Below are 26,342 nucleotides of genomic sequence, written 5' to 3'. Positions count from 1 at the left end.
ATTGAACCTAAGTTAGTTATGTAAAATTTGTGAATCTTGTATAACCCGGACCACGTGCCAAACTGTGACAGAAAGTTAGTCGAAGCGAGACGTTCATTTGGCAGAGCGTTTAATCCACTCCGCGCTATCGCCAGACAAGCTTTTATTTGGCATGTGGGAGTATTCAGAGCCATAAATTATTCCTACCTTTGCCTGTTTTTTACACCTCACAAACGTTCAGAAAATAGCTTGATGGCAGATGTTTAATTTTGTATTTGCCACGTCCTTATACATTTGCTAAGAAAGTTCAATGTCTTTTACTATTTATTTGCTTGTTACGCTTCCTCTCGATACACAACTATCGCAATATTTTGACGCAAATAATAATGATGAGGACCTAATTCTATACTCCTAGGGAAACTCCCATTTAGTATGTCTGATGTATTTATATAGACTATGTGTGTGTGTGTCTCACCTCAGTTCCGAAGGTAAAGCTAACACCGCGGTCGTTCTCGCCCCAGCCGGCGGTGTCCTTGTCGGGGTCGGACCACAGCAGGTCGCAGAGCAGGCCCTGGTCGGGCACGTCGGTTGGTCGCATGATCCGCCGTATCTGCTCCATCGCCTGCAGATCTGGAGATAGACCGCCATGACAGCAGAATATCTTCTCGTCAACTGGAACAATACAAACAGCACGTTAGATTTATCATGCTATATCCAAATATAACATTAGACGTACTTATTTACAATTTCCCAGTTAATATCTTAAATTAGATACTGTTTTAAAGCTTTAAAAAGAGCTTTTTTTTACAAACTAAGCTACATCGTGATTTATTCAAAATATTTTTTTACTTTACTAATCTCCAAAATGAAAACTAAACCTGTTGTATTAATACTGGCATCAAAACAGTCCCTTAGCCATTCTGTAGAAACAGTGAACTGCTTCGGTTTCTAAGTAAGGATCGATTATGAGTACATTTATGATTCATGAGACGACGAGAGAGTTCATCGACACCGCTTTGATGGCACGTTTGATAAATATTTGTCTCAAGAGAGGGCAAATTACTAACTAGACTGTTTGCGGCGTCCTAAATTCTGCATTAATGATTTAGTTGCCTTGGTCAGAGAGACATTGAAGATTTTAAATTGTTAATTTAAAATCTTCGTAATGTGAGAGCAGGAAAACAGACGATGTTTTCACCAGATAGAACGGAGGCGCCAAATGTCAAAACAAAGATAACGATTTGACGGATAATACCGCCAAGAACCATCACGAATGTCAAGAATACTTGGAAATGTTCTAACAATTTTAAACCTAAGTAATTATTCAAATCTTTTAATGAACAATAAATTTAGGCTCTTTAGGGCTGTTAAGTGTTTAAAAAGCCCATTTAGTATAACTCACAGTTATTATATTCATCTAATTAGACTTTTGTTCTGAAACTTTGTAAGAGGTGCTAAATTTAACTTCGCTAGGCACTTAAATGCTTAATTAGATCGAGAGCAGTCTCGGCTTTCTCCAGCGAGACGTGTCTTAGCTCTGAAAATTGGATACAACAAAAGGATTATGAAGGTGACCGGTGTCACCTTGGTATAGTTGGGATAATTTAGACATGCTTCATTAGTTTTAGAATTTATATTACTGCGCGCTTTATAGTTGCTTAATAAAGCAAAGTTAATGCCCAACCTTTTTGACCTCTCAAAATGGGGTTCGCTTCAGTAAACTTTGAGCAACGCCTTTAATTTGACGTAACTCTCGCAAGTATTATTATACTCTAATAATAATACACTTTCTTGAATATCACAGTAAACCATATACTGAGATCAAAAGACGTTTATTCAATCACCCATTTTTTTCCAAACCACGAGTTTATAGGTCGCTATTGTCACGTTAAGCGTTCCTGGTAGAGAAAGGAGGTTGTTATACGAAAGCGAAGTACATAATCACGAATCATCCAGTCCAATTTCCCGACGAGAGCTCCTTCAATCTTCACCTCGTATTATTGAATGGCAACAGTTACCTGGAGGTACACGATCTAAATTGCCACTTCGATTTTCAATTTCGTCTATACCCTCCGTATTTGTGAAGTTATTTCGTTAATAGTATAAGTAGGTCAAAACAATATTTGAAGACAAATTGTTTGCAATTTCGGGTTTGATAGGATATTGTTAATGATGTAAATTCAAAGAGATTCCTTTATTACAATGTACAAAAATATTGGATTTATACTACGCAGTTGAAATCTATCGTAGGTATAGGTTCAAGATTAATATCCAAGTGGAGATTTTGGCTAAGTACGCAATGCATAAGTTAACAAGGTAACAAATGTTGGAAGGGGAAGACTATGGCAGCGTGAGCCATTCGTCTCCCCTACGTTCAATGCCACGACCTTTAATACTTAATGCAGTCATGAATCACACGAGAATATCTAACAAGCTCGAGCATTTTTGGCAGCACCAAACACTGGATTTGGACGTTTTTCTTTAAGTGAATCGTTAATCTGGAACCTGGGAGTCGTAGCAAGAAGTCGCTCTGAATATAGAAGCTATTCCGCGAGGGAAGTGAGGTCGTAGTTTAAATAAATTACTAACGGTACGAGCTCAGCCCCCGGACCTACGTTCTGCTTAAATATAAATGTTTCGAATAAAGACAATACGACTTTATTACTTTACCCGAACTTATATTTCAGGACATAAACATTTAGGTCTAGCTTATCGGTTTTTATAAAGCACAATAGGTTGTTATTTGTACAGAACTGTAGGCTGAATTATTTAAGAAATTTGCGTAGACAAGTAAGTCGGATGTGTACGCCATTTCGAGAAAGGTATTAAAACTTATGTAATGCAAGTACAGTTTAAACTTGATCTCGTATAATGCTAAAATCAGTTATTCACTTGGTATTCGATACGAATATAATCTTAAAACTTTATATTTTTGTATCTATAAAACGAAATATCTAAAAAACTTTGCTGTAATAATTATGTCCCGAAGACACTTAACACAGCGCCCTAAAAGTACTTGAAAGTGTCTTAAAGGACTGGCATAATGAGACAAGCTGCTAAGTGGTAAAGGGAGCGATACTTTTAAAAAAGGTTTTAATTTATGGGAGCTACTTTAAAGGCACTCTACATAGTCTAGACCTGCTGCTATTTATTGCAGTTATCGTCACGGTGGAGAGCAAAGATACGTCTTATGTAATGCATGTGTATTTTTTGTATCTTGGATAAGGACCTTTGCTAAATTTAAGTATTTTTTATCGGTTTGAAGTTCCAGCAAAAGTGTCGAGGTGAATAATTAATTTATTGAGCTAAATAAAATATTCGATTTTTTTAAAACCCGTGCATAATTTTACGGCATTTTACCTAACTTGTTATCATATAGTACAACAATGTCAGTTTGTCTCGACACGTGGACGATCACAAACAGTGTGGCTTACCGGCTTTACAACTGCGCAAAAGATCAATAGTGTCTCCTAAAATTGCGTAACCTTGACAAATTAATGTGTATTCGCTAAGCAGGTCGTATAGGAAACTGTATATAGCTACTCACACTAGTACAAAATATATTATTATATTAAAGAAACTGTTTAGAAATACTGAGAGAACGCTTTTTGTAGTTCATGAACTGAAATTCTCGTGACGTGTCAACAGTTTTTCTCGCCACTTACAGAGACAAAAACAAACGTTGTTCCAAATTATACAACCTTACTGCGATGTTAAACAAACGTTTTATATAAATCCACCTGCGTTGTTTATGTGACTTTAAAAGGACCAGTGATGTAAGCGAATCGCTCGATCATAGCAAACTAACAAAACTATCTGAAGGCACTTCAAATATGATTACGGCTATCTCAGTATCTGGACGAGGGCCAAATCGGCACGCCCCACGCGAAATTAATTTGATAAAAACTTGTTTACGTGTGTCAGGAAAGTTTCTATAGAGATTAATATGGTATTGTGAGGTTACACTATTTTCGTATTATATCTGTGATCTAGTAGGAGTTGTAGCTGGGATAAATTAATAGGCTTAAAGCTGTCGAAGTTAAACTGCGGTGGTGGCAGGCAATGTTTTGTTTTCGGCGAACGGACAGCAATTTTAGTTGGATAGTTCTGAGAAGCGTTTGGAACTATCAATATTGAACAACAACAATTTCATAAATAAATTTGGGTATAATTGTATTAGGTACCTCTATTTGTAAATAGATTAAGACCTAACTAGCCTCAAATGTCTCCGAACATTGTAACCTCTATCAATTTCGATACGTAGTAATACCGTGTAAGCTACACATTACAGGTACATCGTTTCAAGGTCACGCTGGAGCCGAGCTTCTGGTTGCGACCACATTCTGCGGCGAGACGGTCTGACCTCAAAATATTTATTATGTCATACTGTGAATCATCCGCGTTGTAGTTTCACGTGGTTATAATGGACACGTGAGATTTGAACACTAACAGTAAATAACGGTTGAGAATTATGCGACGTGACATCTTTCAATTTCAGAATTCAGCCACAAACATGATTATATCATTAAGAAATGGTAACTTTAAAGTAGATAAAACTATTTAGTACCTATTTATTTTCTGTTGTCAAACACCATTAATTCAAAATCAATTAAATACCTGTCAAATGCTATGACGATCAGTCTTCGGGTAAACTAATCATGTAACATAAAATTGAATCTCTCTCATGATGCATATCAATAACGTGTATGTTGTGGGGTTCATTAATGCGCGGCGCCTATCAATCCGCTCACGTGTGTGCGCGTGTGACTCTGATATCTGCTTACACGTCTCATTCACTTGGTTGTTATAACGATATGTTTGAAGAGATGGTATCGTTTGGTGATGAAAACAAAATTAAAAGAGCTATACATTGTTATTGTTTGGAACCACGTGATTATTTGACAAAATCAAAATAATAACATTTTATTTATTATAAGTCAATAATTACATTATGTTCTTGAATTTCTATGAACTCAAATGACGTGGCATTTTTTAAAAGGGATATTGCTACAAAAATCCCTTAGAAATTGACATGCGGACGGACAATTTAGTTCATGAAATGCCTGTTATGTGTTTATTTAAAATGTTTTAGTTTAGCTTTGTTATTATTAGTTTTGTTTTATGTATGAATACGTTAGAACTTATTTGATTGCTCTATATCTGAGTGACATAGATGCAGATCAGAACGCCCACACAGATCCCGATAGACTTGAAGCTTCCCCAATTTAATATTCACAAGCTTATCAAGCGGGAATAAACCTCGGCAAACGTTGACGGAAACCCGTCGGTGTATTCCCGGGATGTTTGTATACCCATGACCTAATTAAGGAACTTCCTTGATGCGAACAACTATGAATAACCTTTGTGCTTGTTACGAGAAAGTGAAATTATAATTATCACTGAATTGTTTTAGAAAATTGTTATTATTCTGTAATAAATGTTGCAAAACAGCCATAGACAAGGAGAGATGAAAGAAGCTTTGCCTCGTAGTACTTCGTACCTTTTTACTATTATTTTTTTCGCCTGTCCGAAATACGTATAGAAAAAAGGGCTTCAATCATGCATCATTCAACGTCAAAATTTGTCATCCTCGCCTCATAACCCTCGTGACGTCAGAGGTTATGAGTTTGAGCGGCGGATTCGCTGCACCATACACACATTGTTTATTTATCCAACTGTTTGCTTTGAGTTTAATTTTCTTCTATTATTCTGACTTTCAATGAATGTTTGTTGGTAATTTCGGGTTTGCTGGATTTAATTTACAGTGTCTTAAGGTACACGAGAACAGATGTTGCTTTTCAACATAAATAATATGTCCTAATTTATACATTAGCACTGTAAATAGATGGAAGCGTTTTCAGTGTAACTAACAGGCGTAATACGTTATATCTGTTAGCTCTTATACCTCTTCCCCCTCCTCCACAACGATGATAATTTGGACCTTTGTTCTGTTTTCAAAGCTCAAAGTCGATGATCCGTAAACCACGTTTCATCTCATTGGCTATCCATCAATTAACACGACACAAAATTGAATCTTTGTTATTGATGACGTAACCAAAGCCAATATAGAATGAAATCAATAACCAACCATCACTTTGAATGTTATGGAAGCTCGGTATGGGAAATTAAAATAACATATATATTCAACAAAAATAATATTGATTTGTAAACCAATAACACAAAGGGAAAATAGTCATAATATTTCACAGGTTTTTTCCTTTTCAATCGATTTTTTTATTTTTAGGTGTCCACCTCGTTGTATTTCATAATTATTACATCAAATCAGCCTATTAGCTACCTGTTAATTATAGTAAACATGATTCATAGCAGCAGCGACAATCTATCAATTAGCATTATCAACTCTGACAAATTACGTGTACAAGAACATTTGCCTGCCTCCGTAACAAAAATATACCTTTTCCGTTTAAAATACAATTCCGAGCAAGAAAAATATCACTTAGGTAGCCTGTAAAATGTATTCAATGGGTAACATATTTTGCAGGTTACTTCAACGTCCTACAAAAACACTGAAATATCTTTGTTTTATTACGCTTTCAAAGCGTGTTTATGTAGAGAGGAAGCGAGACACCATGACACATGGCAATGGCGCTCTTGTTTGGCGTCTCCACTCTAAAGAAACATCAGCGGTAAACGAGCTCGTATGTCGTTGCAACATGGCTGTTTTTCAAAATTGAGTAATTTTTTAGTTTATCTCAAAATAATGAAAGATAATCAAAAATATTCTTGTACTACTACAAGTTTTCTTGTTTAGTAAAGTAAGAAATAACCAGGGCATCACTCATAGGACACCGCATTGCGACGAATAACTGACTAATTGTGGGGAGTTTTAGGGATCAGATCGATAAAGCCTCAAAGACAGAGAAAACCTATACAAAAATGTGGCGCAAGGTCGCCGGTGGATCAAGCGACCCTGACATTCATAGGGAGCTGACAGTGGCCACGGGAAATGGATGTTTACCCATCAACCCCAACAGGAAGGGGTGAGGAAATTAACTATAAAGCGTACCGAAGCAAACAGACATGTGTAGTTAAACAAAAATCTACACCTACAAATTATATATTGAATATTATGTTCCGTTTTTAAATCAACATTAACCGTACAGGACAAGGAAAACCTTCCGTTTCTATTCCATTAACAATTACTTTTTTAAACATACAGTATTTACTCAGGGCCATAAAACAACCATTCCCATCTATTAAATTAACTATTAGGGAGCCTAGAAGCTCCAAATGTGGAGTAAAAATACGCGGTCTCCATGCCCTGGGGACTAACAAAATACCGGTGGTCATACAAAGGCAGTTTATCTTCATTGAAAGAGAAAGCCTTATATTTTTAATATATTACTTGAATTGAGTAGCGAAGGTCAAATGACAATTTATTGTTCCGCATAACATACTGATATTTAGGATTTGATAAGACTAGAAGCCCCCGGCGAAGTATTGTGTAGATAAAAGTAAAAGTATCTTATCTAAATATTAAAGCAAAATTTATATGCGTAGTAAAAGACTTTATATTGAACGTGAAGTCCTCTTATAGTCAACGCTAAAAATAAATAATTAAGTACGTAAGTATTTTGTACTTAGTAGTATTTAAAATATGAATTGGTTTCCAACATTAATGAAGACGACCTTTCTCCGACAGAGTACACATTTGTTTAGTGAGGAACAAGGCCCGGCAATCGCTAACAATACAAATTATGTGGAGCATGCCAAAACACTGATTTCAAGGCTCTACGCAATTCTATAACAAAGAAAACGAGCGAGGAAAACCTTATGAAGTAATCTATTTGATGAATAAATAACCTTCAGGCACCTGCCTGTTCTAAATAACAATTAACATTCATATCGCTATTACTTGAGGCCTAACAAATTCTTTTAATTTATTGACAAGAACAAACCTAAATTAGAATTTCGATACACGTGAGACACTTAACATTAATTAAAAACACTACCGTATCTTATAGTATTTGTGTGGAGGTTAGTTAGTGTTTTCACAAAGTCAACCTTTCAACACGGCAAGGCGAGATACTCTTAGTTAAACAAACAATTAACCATGTTGAAATAGGTACGATGACGAGTGAAGAAAGCCTGCAATAACAACTACTATTTACGGTCGAATAAGTGCTTATAAACATGTTACAAGTAACTCGCTATTGGCTTACGAGATGTAAAATTTTCACAGATGTGGTGTTCAAACCTACCACGATACATTCTCGATCAAATGTATATAAAGTCTATGAATAAGTTTTCCAGTTATTGTTTAGGGGAAAATGTTTTCGAAACGTCAAAGTTTAAAGATTTATAGGTAGAAGTGGTAATAAATTATGTTATTTAATAGCATGCACGTGAAAACTCGGATTTGGAATTGTTGGTTTATATTTTCAAACGGGAAATGCTTCTACGATGTATAATGTATCTTGTCGAATTGATTTCACTTAAATCATTCACAATTTCAGGTGTATTCATTTATTCATCTTTTCGCTTGAATAACGTCTGCCTGTTGTTTTGACAGTATTGTTATGGTAACAAAAACGATACTTTTGTTAAATGCAACACCTCTATTTCTTGGAAAGATTTTTTTTTATAACCTTCTGTAGCTGTACAGCAAAATATAATATCAGTGTAACATAAAAGACAATTTATCACATAACAATAGCTCCATATGAACAAAGAGCAAAGCCATTTCCTTCGGATGTTTACTAACTAATATACAAACACGTTTGTCTTCGCAACCTCTAAATGTAAAACTGTCTTACGAGTAATGTATTAGACAACAATGTAAGAACAATAGTTAGTACGGTAGCTACAGTACTGCAGCAGCTGCAGACGTTTGTTTTATAGATATTCCCAACGTGCAAGAAATAATAACAAATGATTTAGTTAGGAAGCGATTTTTTCAAATAATAACAACCACAAAATCTTCGTGTGTCATATTTAATGATGTAAAGCAGAAACTTGGCTCAATTAGTAAGGTGGGCCAAGTAAAAATAGCCCAGTGGCTTAACCAAACATCCTTTTACGTCATCGCGTCAGGGACAACATCGCAAAGACTCCGCTTTCTCGTAATTGATTGCTTACTTTCCACTTGTGTCACTGTTATAATTATGGCTTTTCCTTGTTATTACGTTTATTAATATTTGGATCGCTTTTTACAGGGAAACCTTGTGTTAATGTATTTCCTCTTATATTTGAGTAGCCTGCTATATTACAAATTTCAAATTGTTTTTGGCTAGAGATTTAACATTTAAGATTAAATGTAAATTCCTCGCGATAGCAATTGTTTTAAAAGCTTTTCTGTTGACCAGAATATTCAGCTATGTAGATTTTTGTTGGAAAATTGTTGCTTTTTATTTTTCTTAAGCATTAATAAGTCCATATTTTTTATTAGAAAAGGAGGTACATAACATGAATAGCCAAAACGTTCAACACATTTGATTTAAATGTTATGCTTCAAACCGTTTCAACATTTTCCGAGTTTTTTGGACGAGCATGTCGTGAACGTACTTAAACATTGTAATTATACAGATACGGGATTATTTTTGTTGTGTCATTTTAGCCATATTTACATAATTAAAGCCAGTTTACTTTAAAAAGCGTTTCTGCTAATAATCGCAGGAAGAAAAAGATCATTTTAAGTATTTTCTAGCCATTTCCATTGCACTAGGTTATATAACCTAGGGTTAGTTATTCGTCGCGTATTCGTTTGTTCAGCACTCTGCAGTGTCGTGAGAAGTGGGTGTACCTACCCTAGCGCCTGCGATGCGCCGGTGCAGAAGTGGAGTGTGGTACGACACCGCCACGTGACCCAGTTACCGAGCACGACGGAGCTCGTGTGAAGACGTTCCTCACATCAACGTCACACTCTTTGTTTCAATTGCAACGGTGTTGGATTGTGTTTAATGTTTAGAGTGTTATGTTGATATGGAGATTTATACGTTCGTTTTCTCGATCAAAAAGACTTCAAAGTTAAATTCTATTTTTTGCGTGGTTTTGCTATTAACAACATTTAAGGAAACAAGACGATTTCGATTTATAGCTCAGCTATGTTAACAGTTTTGATTTTCAGAGATCTCGCAAAAGAAAACATCGTGAATAACCACTAAACAGCACACAATACGTACTAACGCCTGTACAATCATCACATAATACGCGTTAAGTTATAATTTCATAAACTAATATTGATACATTAAATCCCACATGGGCAAGGCTCGCCTTTTACGTCAGCGGCAGGAAACAAGAGGTCCGTTAATAGCCAAGGACATGCGCGTATCGTTGCCATTACGCATTGCTCCAAACAGCTGCTCTTCATGTACCTACTAATTCGATATTAAGTTCAGACGAAAAGAAAAGCGATACCTTGACAATATTAGTGTATATTTCACACAAATATTATTCTAAGACATTCAGTAACGTGAGTTTTAGTTATTGTTGAGAGATATAGGCTATTATAAATTTAAATATGTAAGATTTGCTATAACATAACTTTAACATGCCATCTTTAAATATTAAATAACATTGTCCAGTTCAGATATTACTGTAAATGTTTATTATAAAGTATGCCATTTATGCAATAAATACTACATGCTTGGTTAGTCAGAAGGTTGGCCTTGCTGTCTAAGGAAATACCTTTATATTATTTGTTTATAATTATTTCATTAATTAACAGTGGTCTGGCGCCTGTTGAAGCGACTACGTGTTTATGTTAACGTCAACTTATAATACCCAATCAATGTTAGAAAAGGTTTTCGAATTCATTGGTCTTTCAAAATAATGTCGGTCGCCCACTTACCTAAGAATGCGTTAAAACACGTGATAAGTTTTTGTTAGTGTGTAATTAACCTTCAGTTAGTGCAATCCAGTGTTATACCGTAACCTTGATTGATAAGAATACTAGTAGCTTTGTTATCTGCATTATCGCTATTAATTTGCGCGAAAATGTGGCGCACCTTCTTAGACATAATTATGTACACTAAATGTTGGGTTTTTGCTATCATTGATCAATTTAATGTATTCAATTAAACATCATTGATAACGAGTTCTGGATCGTTAAATCGTTAGAAAATAGTCGCGATCGATCGATTTTAAATTCATATTATGTTGTATGATAAATCACCTTTACGGGTGATTTTATCATATAAGTATAGTAGTAATATCTATTACAATTCATACAGGTAAAGTATAATTTTGTAATGCACAATTATCATTACTTGGAATAAAGGTCCTGTGTTTAAGAAAAAATAATTAGGGACTTAGTGATTAAATTGTACAGAATACGCAATGTTCTTGTTTGATTTTGAACATCAACTTTCCGTATCGTCTTCGCAACAGGATACATCAAACAAGTCTGCAGATAGCAGAGCGTTTGTGTAAATATTTCTCGTGGCAACAAAAGCGACAAACAATGGCCGGCTCTCGATGCTGAACATCTAGAGTATACGATGCTATAAGGCTGGCTTCACAGGCTTCCGAACGAGAGACCCGTACTGGTCATGTGTCTACGGGTTACCAAAACAAAAAAAAAAACTTGGGTATTTAGCACATCGATTCACATTGTCGCGGGTTGATCTGTACGTGACCTGGCTCTGGGTTGAGCTCGTACAACGTCGTCGTATCATCCTTTTAGAGGGCTTTTCCTGTGCGGGTCTTCGCGTGCGCGGTCGTCCCAAACACATGTCCCGGAGAGCTGTGTAACCAGCCTAATGAACAATATCATACGCCATTAAGGTTGGTTGCAAACCCTCGTAAAAATTAAGTGAGAATTCTCGCAAAAGTGGAGGTTGTGAGCTTTTAACTTATAGATAGTGGCCTATATTCTATCACGTTAATTACTGATTATGTACAAAAGCTGTTAAGGATGGGTCTATGTAATAAGAAAGCATAAAAGGCTCAATATAAATCAATACTTTAAGGACTTTTCTTTTTTAAGAAAGTTATTTTATTTTTATTTTTATTTTTAGACAGACCTTGGCTGACCAGCTAAAACCTTGTAACATAGATTTTGCGATATTATTTGAGAATGATCGATACAATCTTATTACTCAAAAGAATCTGCTCCCTCATGTCAAAGTAAGGTCATAACATTTTTATTGGCTTCAGTTTTGGACATAAGAGGGGCGCTATCTTATGAGGTGACCTTTTTTAACAAACGGCCGTATTTTATGCGGAGCAACGAAAATTAAAGGCGATTGTTATTTTTGCATAAAATTCATCTAAATTGTTTTCAGGGAATGCTTAGTCAAGTTATTTATATTTTTTGGGATGGAAAGTAAAAATTGAGCGAAATAGTTGTTTTAAAACAAACAAAACAAAAACATATTTCTTTACAATTTTCGCTAGCTATCCTCACTTTGCATATTAATCTCACTGGCCCTACATATTCATATAAATATACAAACACTTGTAATATCAATAAAGTGTTTACAGTTACGTCACGGACAGCACGTGCACACGGCGGCGTGGGTCGACGATCACCGATTGTATCGTATAATCGCGACTCGGTTACGCGTCGACACGGTGTGATCCGTAGTGTTTAGGTTAGATCGTAATAGGGAAGTTTAAACGAGTTGTAATCGATATTAGACGTAAGCGTTTTTTGAACGAAGTATTCATAGATGTTTCAGATATAAAATGTTACTTTATTATTGTAAGCCTGCGAGACGCGAGGAAAATGTCTTTGACTTATACTTTGAAACGATACTTAGATATGATAGATAGATTTTTCTTTGATAATGTTTATTTTTAGGTTTTCATGAAATAACAAGTTTCGGTCTTATCTTAGTTTATAAATAAATGTAACCTACCTTTTGATCTTGAACAAAAATAAACATATCAGAAGAAAATGCTATGAAACTAAGAAAAAATATGTTCTTGAAAACCTACGTACACATACGATAAATTGATTATTAATTTAAGTCAGACTACAAACAGTCAGTCCATATATTTATGATTGTAAAAAAATACACGAATGTCATTGATGAGACGAGCTTGAAGAGATATTTCTGAATGATTTAATTTATTTTTTAGCCGAGCATTGAAATAAAGCATTAACACATTCTTAGTAATTAGATGCATTACAATTAACATTAAAAACAGTTATCTTTTAATGTCAAGGCGATTTCAATGCAACTAAGTTTTAAAACCGCAGTTGAGTCTAGTCTGTATAACCTAGTTAGTTACTGTGGTTGAAAAACTCTGGCTGACGGTCTGACGGCTGAGTCCATTTATGTCGCAATCTGATTGTGACTGTGGTTCAAGTCGTTTTGTGCTTCTTTACTCAACTGTGAACCTTTGTAATGCACGATTGCCACAAATCTACAATGGACGATTGAGTCATGTAGTTTGGACGTAATATTTTGTACATAATGTTGATTTAAGGAACAAAAAAACAGCTCTGATTCTAATATTATAGCAATATCGGGCTTAACTTTATCGTTCTAGGGATAACTGAATTGAACAAGAATTGAATTGATACTAATTACAGACTGATTTAAAATTACATTGAATTGCTTTTTGAATTCATAATTGAAGTCAAAAAAGAGAAATCTATTTTACTTTCAGATGGTTAATAACAAATAGAGTTTATTTGATTACCTAAACAAATGAGTACATCTGCAGTGTGCAAGCACCTGGGCGCCGTGAAAATAACCTGCCTGGGTACAGTGGCTACAGCGAGTACACCTGTCAACGCCTGGATGCAAGCCAAACGTACAAGTGACACGGTTAGCGTATTACAATATTAATCCTACGCACTAATTAGATAAAGGTTAAGAGTATGTTTATTAGTTTGTTAAATTAATAGCGTTTGTTGTATGTATGTTCAGTATGAGGAAGTAATGCAAGTATGCATGAAGTTCATTACGTAATAGTCCTCTAATTAAAATAAAAGTCAATCTATACAGCGGTTTGGTCGTGATTTCCTTCCAAAAAGGACAATCGATAAAATTACTAAGAGTCCTGAGAGACAGTACAATATAGACCTAAAGATTTTCAAGATATGTTCGGAAATAAAAAATGAACGTAAAAAACTGAAATGTTAAGTACAGTTTACTAAAGTTCGAAATTCAACATTGAAAAAATGTTTTATCACTTCTTAGAGCCAGATAATCTGCATGCAAATAAAGAGTATAATAAATTCTGAATATTGGAGAGATATTAGACTTAGTTCAGTCAAGTAGGCACTTTCTATTCTATTGAACTGATACCGACTTATCTTGCGCCCGCAAATACCTCTTTAATATTAACTTGACATTAGAATATAATAAAGAGGTCGTGGCTAGGATATTAAGGAGAAATTCAGAATACTTCTTTCTTCATGATATCCTAGCAACATTCCTCACGCACTAAGTGGACTGCACAAGTTCGAGATTAATCTGTAGCACTTCATCTTAATATCTAAAATTTACAAAATTCAGGAGCAACGTGAATAAAGCCATACTCAGTCGCATAACGTTAAAAATAACTGTTATTAAAACTGCCAACTTTTGGCAACCGTCCGGGCAAAACTTTCGCTGTGGCAACAGTTGTAGCGCTTCGCCACTTTGTTTTTTCGACAGAAATGGTAAACAAGGCCATTTACGAATTTTAAATTGTATTTTCTATGGTAATAAACTTCTGTGCTACTTCAGCTTACATGTAAACAAAGGCGACGGGAAAACATTAAAATATGTAATAAGCCGTCGTGTATAGATAAAAGCATTACTATATCGATAAATGTCTAACCAGACTATTAATAGCAGTGCCAAATTCCTTAATGTAGACATGAATTTCAACTAACATTTACATTCTATCTACCATGTTGTGTAACAAGCTTGAACATAGCGCTCTCGAAGCAGAAATTCAATTCCAGCTACACGTCAAATTTAATAGGATAGTATCAAACTCTGGAAGCACTTATCGTTGGTAATGTTCTTAAAAATAGCACATTGCAAGATGTAGCCTCGTAAGTCACATGTTTCGGCATCTGCCTTCATCCAGACACGTGTCCGACAAAAATAGCAAGCAGTCAACCTTCTGAGGCCTTGAACCACACGATGAACACTACAGATGCGATCAATTAGCACAACTAAATGTAACGCAATACTGCAATCAACGAGACTTGTTTTTACTCAGAACATTAGACTCTTATACACAACGAAAACAATCCACTATGATATGCTATTTCCGAAATGTGACGCCATGGTTGATTTACGATTAAATAATGTTTGTGTACAATAAGGAATACGTGGGAGTAATGGGCTTCATAATTTCTAGCGAAAATATTTTTAAAGTTGATTTTTTAGTCGTTGACTCAAAAGCTGCACGTTTTATTAGACATATACCAGACATTGGTACGAACACTTACATTAGTTCGCACTTTAGAAAGAGAGAAATTGTCTGCTGGGATCGATGTGATGAGGTGACTGAAGGGTACACAGAGGTTGTTGCAAAGTCGACACAGACTCGCCTTTATAAAGTATAGTACCTATATGAAGTCTTGCGACTAAGATAGACGTATCAGATATCAGAAAAACTAAGCGCAAATGACTTGAGTGGTGTCTAATAGAACGATGTCATCTAAATATACATATTGTTCTATACAAGTCTCTTCAAAATTTCCTGGCGCACGTGCGCCTATAAATGTCGTATTCCATATTATAATTTTATAATGTTTACACACACAAACCTTGCATATAAGCAAATTAATTGCACAATCAATAATACTAATATCGCAAATATTTACCTTACCTCCAAAATCTATGTTAAACACGGCATAATGTTTTAAGCCTGGGTTCCTGACAAAATAAGGAATAAATTTCATGCTTTAGTAATTTTGCGAACATAGCAAAATTAATTCATAAATATTTTGCTTATTGAACGTAATTTCGAATCGTAAGAAGTTTTGGCTTATTAAATACTTTAATTAAAGAGTTTTCAATGGATAAGTCAATATTTTGTAGATATATTTATCTGACGAAGTCCAGACAAAGTCAGCAGATATTAATCTTATTATTATTTACTCTTAGATTCTCGGAATTTGAAGTTAAAGAGATAGGTCGTTAACCTTAAAGAATACTTTCAACAACTCTATCAATCATGATTACAAATTATGGCAAATACTTTCTGGGTAGGCAATTATCTTCTATGAATATATTTTAAATGTCGAGGTGTTTACACATATTCTGAAACTCATCCATGTCAAAAAAACCTAGGAATTAACTCAGCCGCAAGTGTTGAAACCTACCCTTTTGATGGCGTCACTTGTGATACCCCGTCAAAAATATAGGGACTCTATTCAGTGTATACTTTTGTATGTAGGTAGGTAGGTTGCGAGCCGGCCAACCTTGAACTAGGCTCGTAAATACAGCTGTCAAGCCAACCTACACTGCATATATCACACCATTACCTAGATTACGATAGTTACGTGGTAAACGTCCACGTTGTGCACTTCAGATTAATCATTACTTGATACGACCGGGGTGTGTTGCGTCGTTACTTTTTTTGTGCGATGATTAAGAGTGCTGTTTTCGTTTGGAAAGAGCTTTATCTTTGATAGAATATGTAGTTTTATAGTAGTCCGAAATGTTTTGTTACTTTCTTTGGCTATAGATGTTGCGTAACTTCCAGCATTCGGTAATCCCGACGATTAGGACGATTTTCCCAAGGCTCGGTCCATTGTAGCGGTATACCAGTTTAATGGACATTCCTGGTTAAAATTGTGGGGCATTAGTGTTCGCGAAATTGTTATTGCGAGGAAACACTTCGTTTTGCACATTCACTTGAATCATGTATTCTAATTTCTAAGATTCACGGTTATTTCTTTAGGTACATGAAAACGATGTTATAAGAGTCACGAGCCTCTGTTATAACGACGTTGTTTAACATAATTTGATGGTAACATGTTATGTATAGCACGTGTGTAGGGAACATTAAATTGTGTAACAAAATTTATTGTTTAAATTATTATGCGGCAGCGACGTTGGAGAAATGGGCTGCGTCTTCCATTCAGATAAGGGAAAATTGTCCAATCAGTGAAAGTGAAGAGTTTTCAGTGGTGGCAAACAAATTCAGCCGTATAACCAAATTTTATAATAAAAAAAATTGAGGGCTTCAATTCTAAGAAAAGGTAAAAAGAAAAAAGTATCGATTTGTTTTCGTAAAAACTAAACGCTGCCAAGGGTAACGTCCTGACGTGCCCTTCACAACTATCAATGACAAAGGAGATAAGTTATTTCACTTCATCAAGATAAAAGCTGATACTTCAGACATTTTAGTTTGTTTTCGTCTGGTTCTAAAGAGGTTAACTTCGTATTAAATTCATAGTTTTGAAATACATCATATTATATGGAGATGCTTTTAAACGTTTACGTTTTGAGGACACATATTCGCATTCAGTACCGTAAACGTTGTTCTTCCATTAAAATACTGTACAAACAATCAAGATACGGTTGAGCGATTGGAGTAATAATTCAACGCGTCTTAAGACTTACAAGGCCGAATCACTCACTGGGTTTTTATATGGATCAAAATATTTGCATACTAGATTACAGTTCAAACAAAACAAGCGTTAGTCATACCAATGTCGGAGAAATATGTTCATTTGCTTATAGATATGTTTAGGAACCTTATTATAACAAGTCACTTTCTGCGATATCAATTATCATTACTAGCCTGGAATGTCCCACAGCGAGGCAAAGGCTTTCTCACTCTCCTTCCCGAGAGGCAATCTTATCAATCGCAACGTAGCTAGCTATCTTAATATTCGCTTCAAAATCTAGGGAAAGCAATAACGCAATGTGCAAAAGACGATCCTTTAGGTAAGTTTTTATGTGAACCACATTAGACGAAAACGGCACTCAGGCTTATTAAACAGTACTGTAAATAGATGCAACCTAGAACTATTCTTTTCTGTCTGGCAGGCGTGTCGGTCTGCATTTGTTTTATGTGTCTGAAGGTTCTTCCTTATCCGTCACACTAGTGAAAATGTCACGATCTGTGCTTGTTATGTGCCGGATAATTGTTATGAGTATAATGTAACGGTATCGTATTGTGTGGGAGCTGTGTATTTATAATTCAGATTCCAGGAATAATTTACAAATAAATTATCGCAAGAATCGCTGTTTATTAATGTGTGTTCACCTACTGAATAAAGTTCAGGATATTTATAATGCTATAAATAATCTCTATGCCAAATGTAGAGCTAATGTCGACTAAAGCTTAGAAATTCGACTCGCTCTAGATACTTTTGTGAGCCTATTCAAATTGGCAATAAGTTCTGTATTCATCGGCAAATTTATGGCAAGCTTTCGTTTCTATACAAGAATAATTGCCTTGACTCAGAACTTTGAAAGCAGGGCTATTGACATCGTAAAAGAGAAAGAGCACTATATTGAGCATAATTATTGCGTCTCGCTCCCACTGTAGTTACAGTCCACAAGTCTAGTAAATCTAAATGTTCGTATTTCGCAGTTTACGTAAGTCCATTCAAAGTATTAAGGGTTGCCAAACGTTCAGCACGAGAGCACTATAACGTTATCGCACTTGCGAGGTTCGTTAGCTAACGTTTCGTATGCGATGTTCGTTGCAAGGGAGAAAGGGACGTGACCAACCCTTGTACAGGTGTGGAATATCTACGGGTTTATCTGGCGGTTATCTTCGTGAATCTATGGAGTGTTTAAGACGTTAATCATGCAAGTAAAATGGTTTTGTTGCGTTTTGAAAATTCCCTAGCGTTGGCTTCAGAATTCAGCTTTTGCGCATCGAAGCGAATATTCCAAAGACCCCTATTCGCCTGTTTCAGCGAATTTGTATTCGCTATCCAGAAAAACTTAAGAGGAAATTCTTTAAAAGAGTTGAAGTTATGTTTAATATGCTAAATCCCTGCGTCAAATGAAGTGGCAAACAAGAAATATTATTCTCGGTATTTCTCTTGCATCGTCAGCATGGAGTTTTTGTAATCGATTCATCGTAATTCAATATCCTGTTCTTGTAAGACGTCTTGGTTGAAGTGCCTTACAAAACATAAGCTATGTACATGGTACAACATGTCTCGCATTTCCTTCTATTTATGAAAAAATACAATATCAAATAACAAAACTTATTACTTACGCTGAAATAAAAATAAGCGAGTTTCGTTCGAAGATCTAAATTAAGATTTGAAGAAGCTCTTACGAAACTTGAATGATTCCTATTCAATTTAGTTCAAGATTTTCTTGAAGAATACTTATCTACTTTGGAAGGAAGCGATAAATAAACGTACCATTTTCGCTGAGTTATATAAGTTCTATGAATTGGAGCAAACAACTGTAAGTTGGAAGGCGTGAGTAACGGACTCCACAGATAGAACGATCACTTGTCTAAGTCAAGAGCTATGGAGACGGGAGCCTACTTTAGTTGGAAGTAGTTTACTTCTATTACGTATTGTGACACATGTTACCTATATGCTGGTCAAGTTTGACGAGTGTATCATTCCGGCGAACAGGATAAAGTTGACGACGAAATAAAGAGCTGCAAGTTTATTTAAGTAAGCAGGTATGATATTTGATTGGTATATAATATTATATACGCCCGTTATTAATAACGTCTTCTGTTACCAGCCTATTTCGTATTCGAATTAATTAATTCTATCGTTTTACGACAACAATCGTTACTGTACGAGTATCTACGTAAATAACATTGCTACAATTCTTTACGGCAACGTTTACAACAGTATTCTACACTTGTTATGAAATTGGTACAAATTAATCATATCAAGACGACCTTAATCCGAGCCAGGAGACGTGAAATGAAGCGAATTTTCGTAACAATTGGGGCGCAGATCAACAAACTTAACAATACCTTCCTTCTTTTCAGAAGAAACATTAAAAAGTAATTATTTAAATAGGCTTAAAGCGTCTGTGTCATAAAAATTGTAACGAGAGCAGCTTTATATTTTTTTCTTTCAAAACACGCGTTTATTCACGTACCTATTCTCATTTATTCATGTGTCGAGTTTTATACGAAAGGTTTTAAATAGGAGAATATGTGCCACATGGCCTTATTACTGGGTTTTGTTACCCGTTAATTGGACAACTAGTATAACCCTGGGGGTTAAACTGGCTAACGGTGAGTCTTAATGAGGGCAGGATTAAAATCCGTTCTGACATCATTATAAGTTCTTCCGTCTAGCTTTATCAAATGTTTCATTAAACTTATTCGCTTTTTTATAATATTTTAGTCGTAAAAATGATTGTAGTTGAGATAACAGATTTTATTTTTGATATTTAGACTTATAGACAGCATTTCATACACACAAGACGTGAAATAAATGTATTATTAGACAGATTGGTACAAAAGTGGCGTCACATATAATTTATGCGAATGGTCTTAATTTGTTGTCAAATTTCATAGATTCTACCAAAACAGCTGCATCTTGTAACCTCTTTTGAATCTTGCAATCTATAAAATGTGTAAATAAAAAGTAGCAACCATTTAAATGTTGCAATTGAATATCAAACAAATTGGTCAGTCAATGTTCGTTTGGCAAAGAGATGACATCGATTAAAACGAATGCGTTTTCATTTCGCAATCGTATCGTGATTTGTTTTATGTATAGAGTTACATAAAAACGTAGGAACCACAGCTGTGATTGTTATGTCATTTTGTCAGACTGTTAGTAATTTAGTCATGTCTAATGTGTTGTGCAGAATTTCATTTTCCATTTCCAAGTAAACGCCACAATTTTATACACGTCCAATCCACAGTTAAACGAGCTTTCAGAATATCTTTCCATGCGCAAAAATATTCATCCCGACGAAATTTAATTTTCGTTCATCTAAAAATACGGCCGAATTTCATACTCTCGTCCAATTAACCCAAATAAAAAGTTTTTATGTCATAATGTTCAAGACTATTACATTACTTTCTTAGTAACATCGTTTGCTTGAACAGCGGTTGGGGTTAACGACCGGTACGTTTCATAATTCACACTGCAGTGGTTTTGCATACGGCAGTCGTCATGGAAACCATGCGGTTGTGGACTGCTCACAATGCTAATGTTACGAATGAGGTGAACGTATGTATAACAACGGTACAATTTGTATAGAATTTAAATGGGTTGTATCAAGTCCGAAAATATTAGACTACAGGCTCAAATTGACTAGAAAAACGGCCTATTTTGAGTCTAGTAGCGTTTTAAAATGCTGACAATAAAACTAGATCATCATAATACTGGCATCGATTTGGTCTAAACGTAGTTACTGCGAGCGTTATCCCTAGAGATTTGCCTGCCATTGTAACGATACATAGAAAACTATTCAATATTCATGCCGTCAGTCTCTCGCATCACGTAACTTACAATATCTAGATTTCTAAGAGTTGAACAAACTGGTGGTTTTTGTTGTAATATGGTAATTAAGGAATATTTTATATCTTGTGGTTTACGTGAGCAAAACGAATAAATCACATATTGGTTGTAAAATAGACGAGTGGAAGTCATCAGGGGTGTACTTCTCAACTTACAAATTTTATATTAGTATTGACTCTAGTCTTGTTATAATATGGGTTATTTAAAGGCTCGGGGCATCATGCGTCACCATCAAAATAGTCTCGAAACTTGTTTTCCTGCTTAATTATTTAAACATTTTGGGCGGACATCCGTGCATCTCTGCACACAAACGACCATCTTATGTTAATACATACAGTTATATAAATCTTATCCTTATTTACAAGTTGTTCCGGTGATGGATCGCAAATTTATTCACTTAAGGCTCATTTAGACGATGCGAAAAGTGACGTGAAAGTTGCGATATATTGCAAACCTTTCAGGCTTGAGTCTGAAGAAAAATTATATTTCTCTTATCGCTTAGGCTAACGAATCGTTTGTCACGTCATAATTTATCGTATTCTATTAATGTGATATAACATTGTCTAGGGTTGTTGGTAACAAAAGTGACATATCACGTGATGTCTTGCATCGTCTAAATTACCTTTTATTCACTCTTACTCTTCTGACCGTGAGATACTCGTCTCGTACGCATCTTGGGAACATTATCATTTGGCAGATGTGATTTATGTTTCGGTTTCCTTTTCCTCATATTGTTTTTGTATATTGTATTTATAATTAATTTCCTATGTAAGGTCAAGTCTTGAATAATTCACCAGAATAAAAGACGGTTGCGTCTTCAACGTAATGATTTATGGTCTAGGTATTAAAAACAATAGAAATTTTAGCATTGAACTTTAAACAGATTTCTCAAATTTTTTCACTCACATTTCTAATTGAAACGTAATATTTCCTGCGGTATTAAATAGGTCAATCATAAAGTTCTGCTAACAGTATGACTCGAGACCAGATTCTGTTGAAGACACGTCTTATGATAGATCATTATTGTTTTAATATCGATCCGACATCAAACTGGAGCATCTACATAACGTAGTTTCCTGTGCCTCAGATTCTCGGCAAAAATAATGAGTTCTTAGAATTACGTAGCTGAAGAATGTGCGTTTAACACTTATTTGAACTAAATAAAACGTGACACGGTATGTTGAGGCAAGTTTACTCTATATCTTTGATCGTTATTCATCAATTTACAGTTGTAAAACTTATCATGGACATGTTAATGAGATGCGATTTAATATACAACATAAACGCTAATCATGTATAACGGGGTATTAACAGCTATTTAGCGTGGAAAACGACAAATATGAGCATGAGGAAATTAATTAAACATAAGAAAACTGTAACACGGATTCTAACTTTAGCATTTCATATATGGATCGTCGAACTACAAACAGAAATAATAATTTCCATGACAGTTGTTTTCAAGATACTTACAATGTATGAATGTTGTCTATCTATATACTTTCTATAAATATAATATCAAAAGTGTGTAGCGAGATCGGCTAAATATAGCGAGTCGTACGGCCGGCCTTCACGTTGCGGTGTGCGAGACATTAATACTATGATCAACTACGCAAGTTTGTTTCAGGGAATTCGGGAGACAAGGCTGGAGCGAGAACGATCGGGGTTCGGAATGTTTCGGATGTTTGAATTTATAATGACTGTGCGAGGTGGATAGGTATAGCTGTTTCAGTATGGTATCTTAATTATATTTTTGCTTGAAGTTTGTCTTTAATGTTGCTTTACAATTATTTTAAATATAAGTACTTCATAGTAATTACACGAGTTTTTAGGTCGACAAAACTCTCATAGAAAGTGTTTTTATTTTAAGACTGACAAGACAGTGTTCGTGACGTACCTGCTAACATATGTATATTAGTTTTCATTTGTATTTCACAATGATACCCTAACATTTTAAGCTGGACTCTGCCCGTTCAACATGTCTGTTCAGTGGAGTTCACGGTCGATTGAGCGACTAATTAAATCAATCGCCGAACCATGCCGCGAGAGAACTGAGGGCTCGTAAAATACATCAAGCTGGTGTATGTAGTGGCTATATGATGAGCTTTTTATAACAAACATTCATCATGTTTATTTTTGGTAAAATCCTAAAATTAACAAATGAAAAACCCATGTGTTAGTCCAATTCCACACGTGACCTAAAATTAGGATCAGTGACAAGAAACAAAACTAATTCAATAGAAATGATTCCAGCCCTATTGGTCTCAGTAGCCTTAGTGGTTTAAATAAAACGGCAAAAACAGATTAAATATTACTTCTCACTACTTCTTTTCAATTTCAAACAGCTCAAGTGTTAAACATTTCCTCTACACGAGCTATCAAGAGGACAGCATTCTACAATCTATTTACGTAACTTCCAGACGTATAAATCAGGAGAACTTTACCACTATCTATACCCCTAGCTACGGGCTAACGAAACTTTCCCCGGTAACTTTTTACGACAGCTTCGCTGGCGTTCACAGATTCCGGTTTATGACTCAGCTTACCGCAGGACACGTTCCTTACTTTTGGCATTAATAACGACGAGTATTTCAAGTAAAAAGTTTGCGTAACCGGATAAGTTGGTTTAAAAAACCTTGCATAAAAATGATGAAACGAAACATGTTTTACATCCTCTTTGCTCTTACTTGGAGCAGAAAAAGTTGCGTGAGATACGTCTCATACATATGGTATTAAAATACTGTCTGAGGATAGAACTTTAAGTACTTTTGCCATAAATTGATTGCTCTTAGTACTGAACAATTAACTTGAAATCGCAAAACCTAACTACTTCAGATTATTAAAGAGGGAATATTGTATTACGGCCACACAATTCAATTATGAATAGGTCCAATTCAACAGGGACTAACTGGCACAAACAGTAAGCGCTTTCACCAACCTAGGTGGCCGGTATAGATAATATCTAGATATTATTAATGCAGAGGTAGGCAACAGTCGTGACATATTTAATTGTAACTTTTCGTTTTGGTCACGAATTATGATCATTATGCAGATACTTCATTGATAGGTATACGATTGAATCTTTGCTTTTTATCAACAACTGGAACTTTCTTTATTGATATGATAAGTATTGTAAAACAACAGCAGATTAAAATTATGTCTACTGTACCTACGGTTCAAAACGTACCCTTCCTTGTCCGTTGCAGTCGGGTACAAAAACAATCTAGATCTAAAATATGTCGCATAAACAAACACTTCAGTTGTGACTTTCTCCAATATAAAGGTCAGACGAAATTATTCTTAAGGATAACGCCGTCCGAATAATATTAAAACGAGATCACGAAATAAAATAACATAAATTATGTACATAGTTATTACAGAACTATAATATATGTAGACTTACCTATCGCGGCAACTGGCAAACAGTTGAAGCAGTCTGTGAATGTTTTCCATAACTTGATGTTATACCTCCTTTTGCATTCGTCGTAGAATCTGTACGACAAAAGAAAATATACTCATTAATACGTATTCTATTAACTGAGGGCCTACCACTGACACTTGAAGTGATGTTATTGCAGTTGTGGAAGGGGGACGTCGCTCTTAGCCATAGAATGCTGTCAATAATATACTTTAAAACAAGGTGGTAGTACCTCTGGATACATATTACAATCCGAATTAAGGTTTAATATAATATTTTACAAGTCATTGGTTTCGGACGCAGTAAATACGTGTAGAACAGATTAGCTCCAATATGACTAAGCGCATTTTCCTGTTAGATCGTTTCTGAAGAGGTTATTGACACTATGTACTTATTGAAAGTTTAAGTAGTTCGTTAATTATAGTGTTATGTGCGTATATTCTTTAAGTATGCTCTGTATAAACGTAACAACGATCAGGTCGGTGCAAAATATTGTTTTCCTTATTTATTCATTTTGAAGCAGTAGAGAATCGAATCACGTGTCTATTCAATTCAAGAGTATACCAAATTCTTCGGACTATTTTCCTTATGACGTTCCTTGTATTTTTTAAATTATATTAATGTATACACTAACATCCATATTTCATGACGACACTAGGAACAAAGTTGTGTAGTGTCATGTTCGCATTTTCAAGTGGAACATGTAGAGAAAAATAGATATTTAAGAATGTACCTTGTTAACCGTTCTTACCGGCTGTAAAATTATAGGTCTGTCTACCGAAATGCTATTCAAATGAGAATCACAAACGTATTTTACATATATATTGGCGGAATAACATTATAAATTAGTAATATACGGTTGTTATCACGGATAAATTACGTAATGCCACCCACTGGGGCGTGTGTGCCATGACACTGACTTTCTATTGCCCTATCGCGTAATCCATCAACATATTTATATAATGATTATGTTAATACATTATGAGTGGGTATGACACTCGACACATGTTGGCAGAATTCCAGTCTCAAACGTCATTGTGGGACGAAGTTACCTGTATACGTCACAATACTCGCACAAAGCATACAAGAAGCTGAGTCTGACTGGAGATAACTTAGCTGAGTGGTGCTATTATGTTATTTGTATGTAGTATCCTCTTGACACCTGCTCTAGAATACGGCTTTCAACATGGTAGGCGAAAAAAAGAGAAAAAAAATGTTTTGGGAAGAATCTATTATGTCAACTGAATTGCCTAAGTTTGTAATATTGACTAGTCATTAAAGCTCCGCAACGCGTTATTGTTATAAACTTTAACTTTATTGACTTTTTCGTCAATATAAAAGTTGGTTCAGCTATAAGTATTTCGCACGTGTGGCCAATTTTCCTAAAATTCGTTTAGTAGGTATGATACTTTCTGTGGTGCAATCACAAATATCAACAGTTTCGAATCCAATCTTTTAAAATCCATTTATTGCGATTGGACTGCGGTTAGACAAACACGTGGGTTAGATGACAGGACAGTTTAATTTATTAAACGTTATTTATGTTGTTATGCAGGTAACAATACACTTGTAGATAAGTAATATTAAACAAAAAAGGTACGTTAAATG

The 26,342-nt window shown here is 35.1% G+C and overlaps 1 protein-coding gene across 1 annotated transcript in view; it reads right to left on the bottom strand.

The window, feature by feature from the left end:
• Positions 1-24,822, bottom strand: part of LOC113502997 (serine/threonine-protein phosphatase alpha-1 isoform-like) — a 30,188-nt gene extending 5,366 nt beyond the window's left edge. Inside the window, exons 1-2 of the mRNA XM_026884778.1 lie at positions 24,720-24,822; positions 455-651 (exon numbers count right to left, since the gene is read on the bottom strand). Coding sequence (XP_026740579.1) covers positions 455-598 — 144 coding nt within the window. The 5' untranslated portion in view covers positions 599-651; positions 24,720-24,822. The remainder of the gene's footprint in view (positions 1-454; positions 652-24,719) is intronic.
• Between the last annotated feature and the right edge of the window lie 1,520 nt (positions 24,823-26,342).

Source organism: Trichoplusia ni, chromosome 18 (assembly GCF_003590095.1).
Source record: "Trichoplusia ni isolate ovarian cell line Hi5 chromosome 18, tn1, whole genome shotgun sequence".
In the NCBI taxonomy this organism is placed as follows: domain Eukaryota; kingdom Metazoa; phylum Arthropoda; class Insecta; order Lepidoptera; family Noctuidae; genus Trichoplusia; species Trichoplusia ni.
Note: the sequence above shows the minus strand (reverse complement) of the source record. Positions and strands in the feature narration are given on the sequence as shown.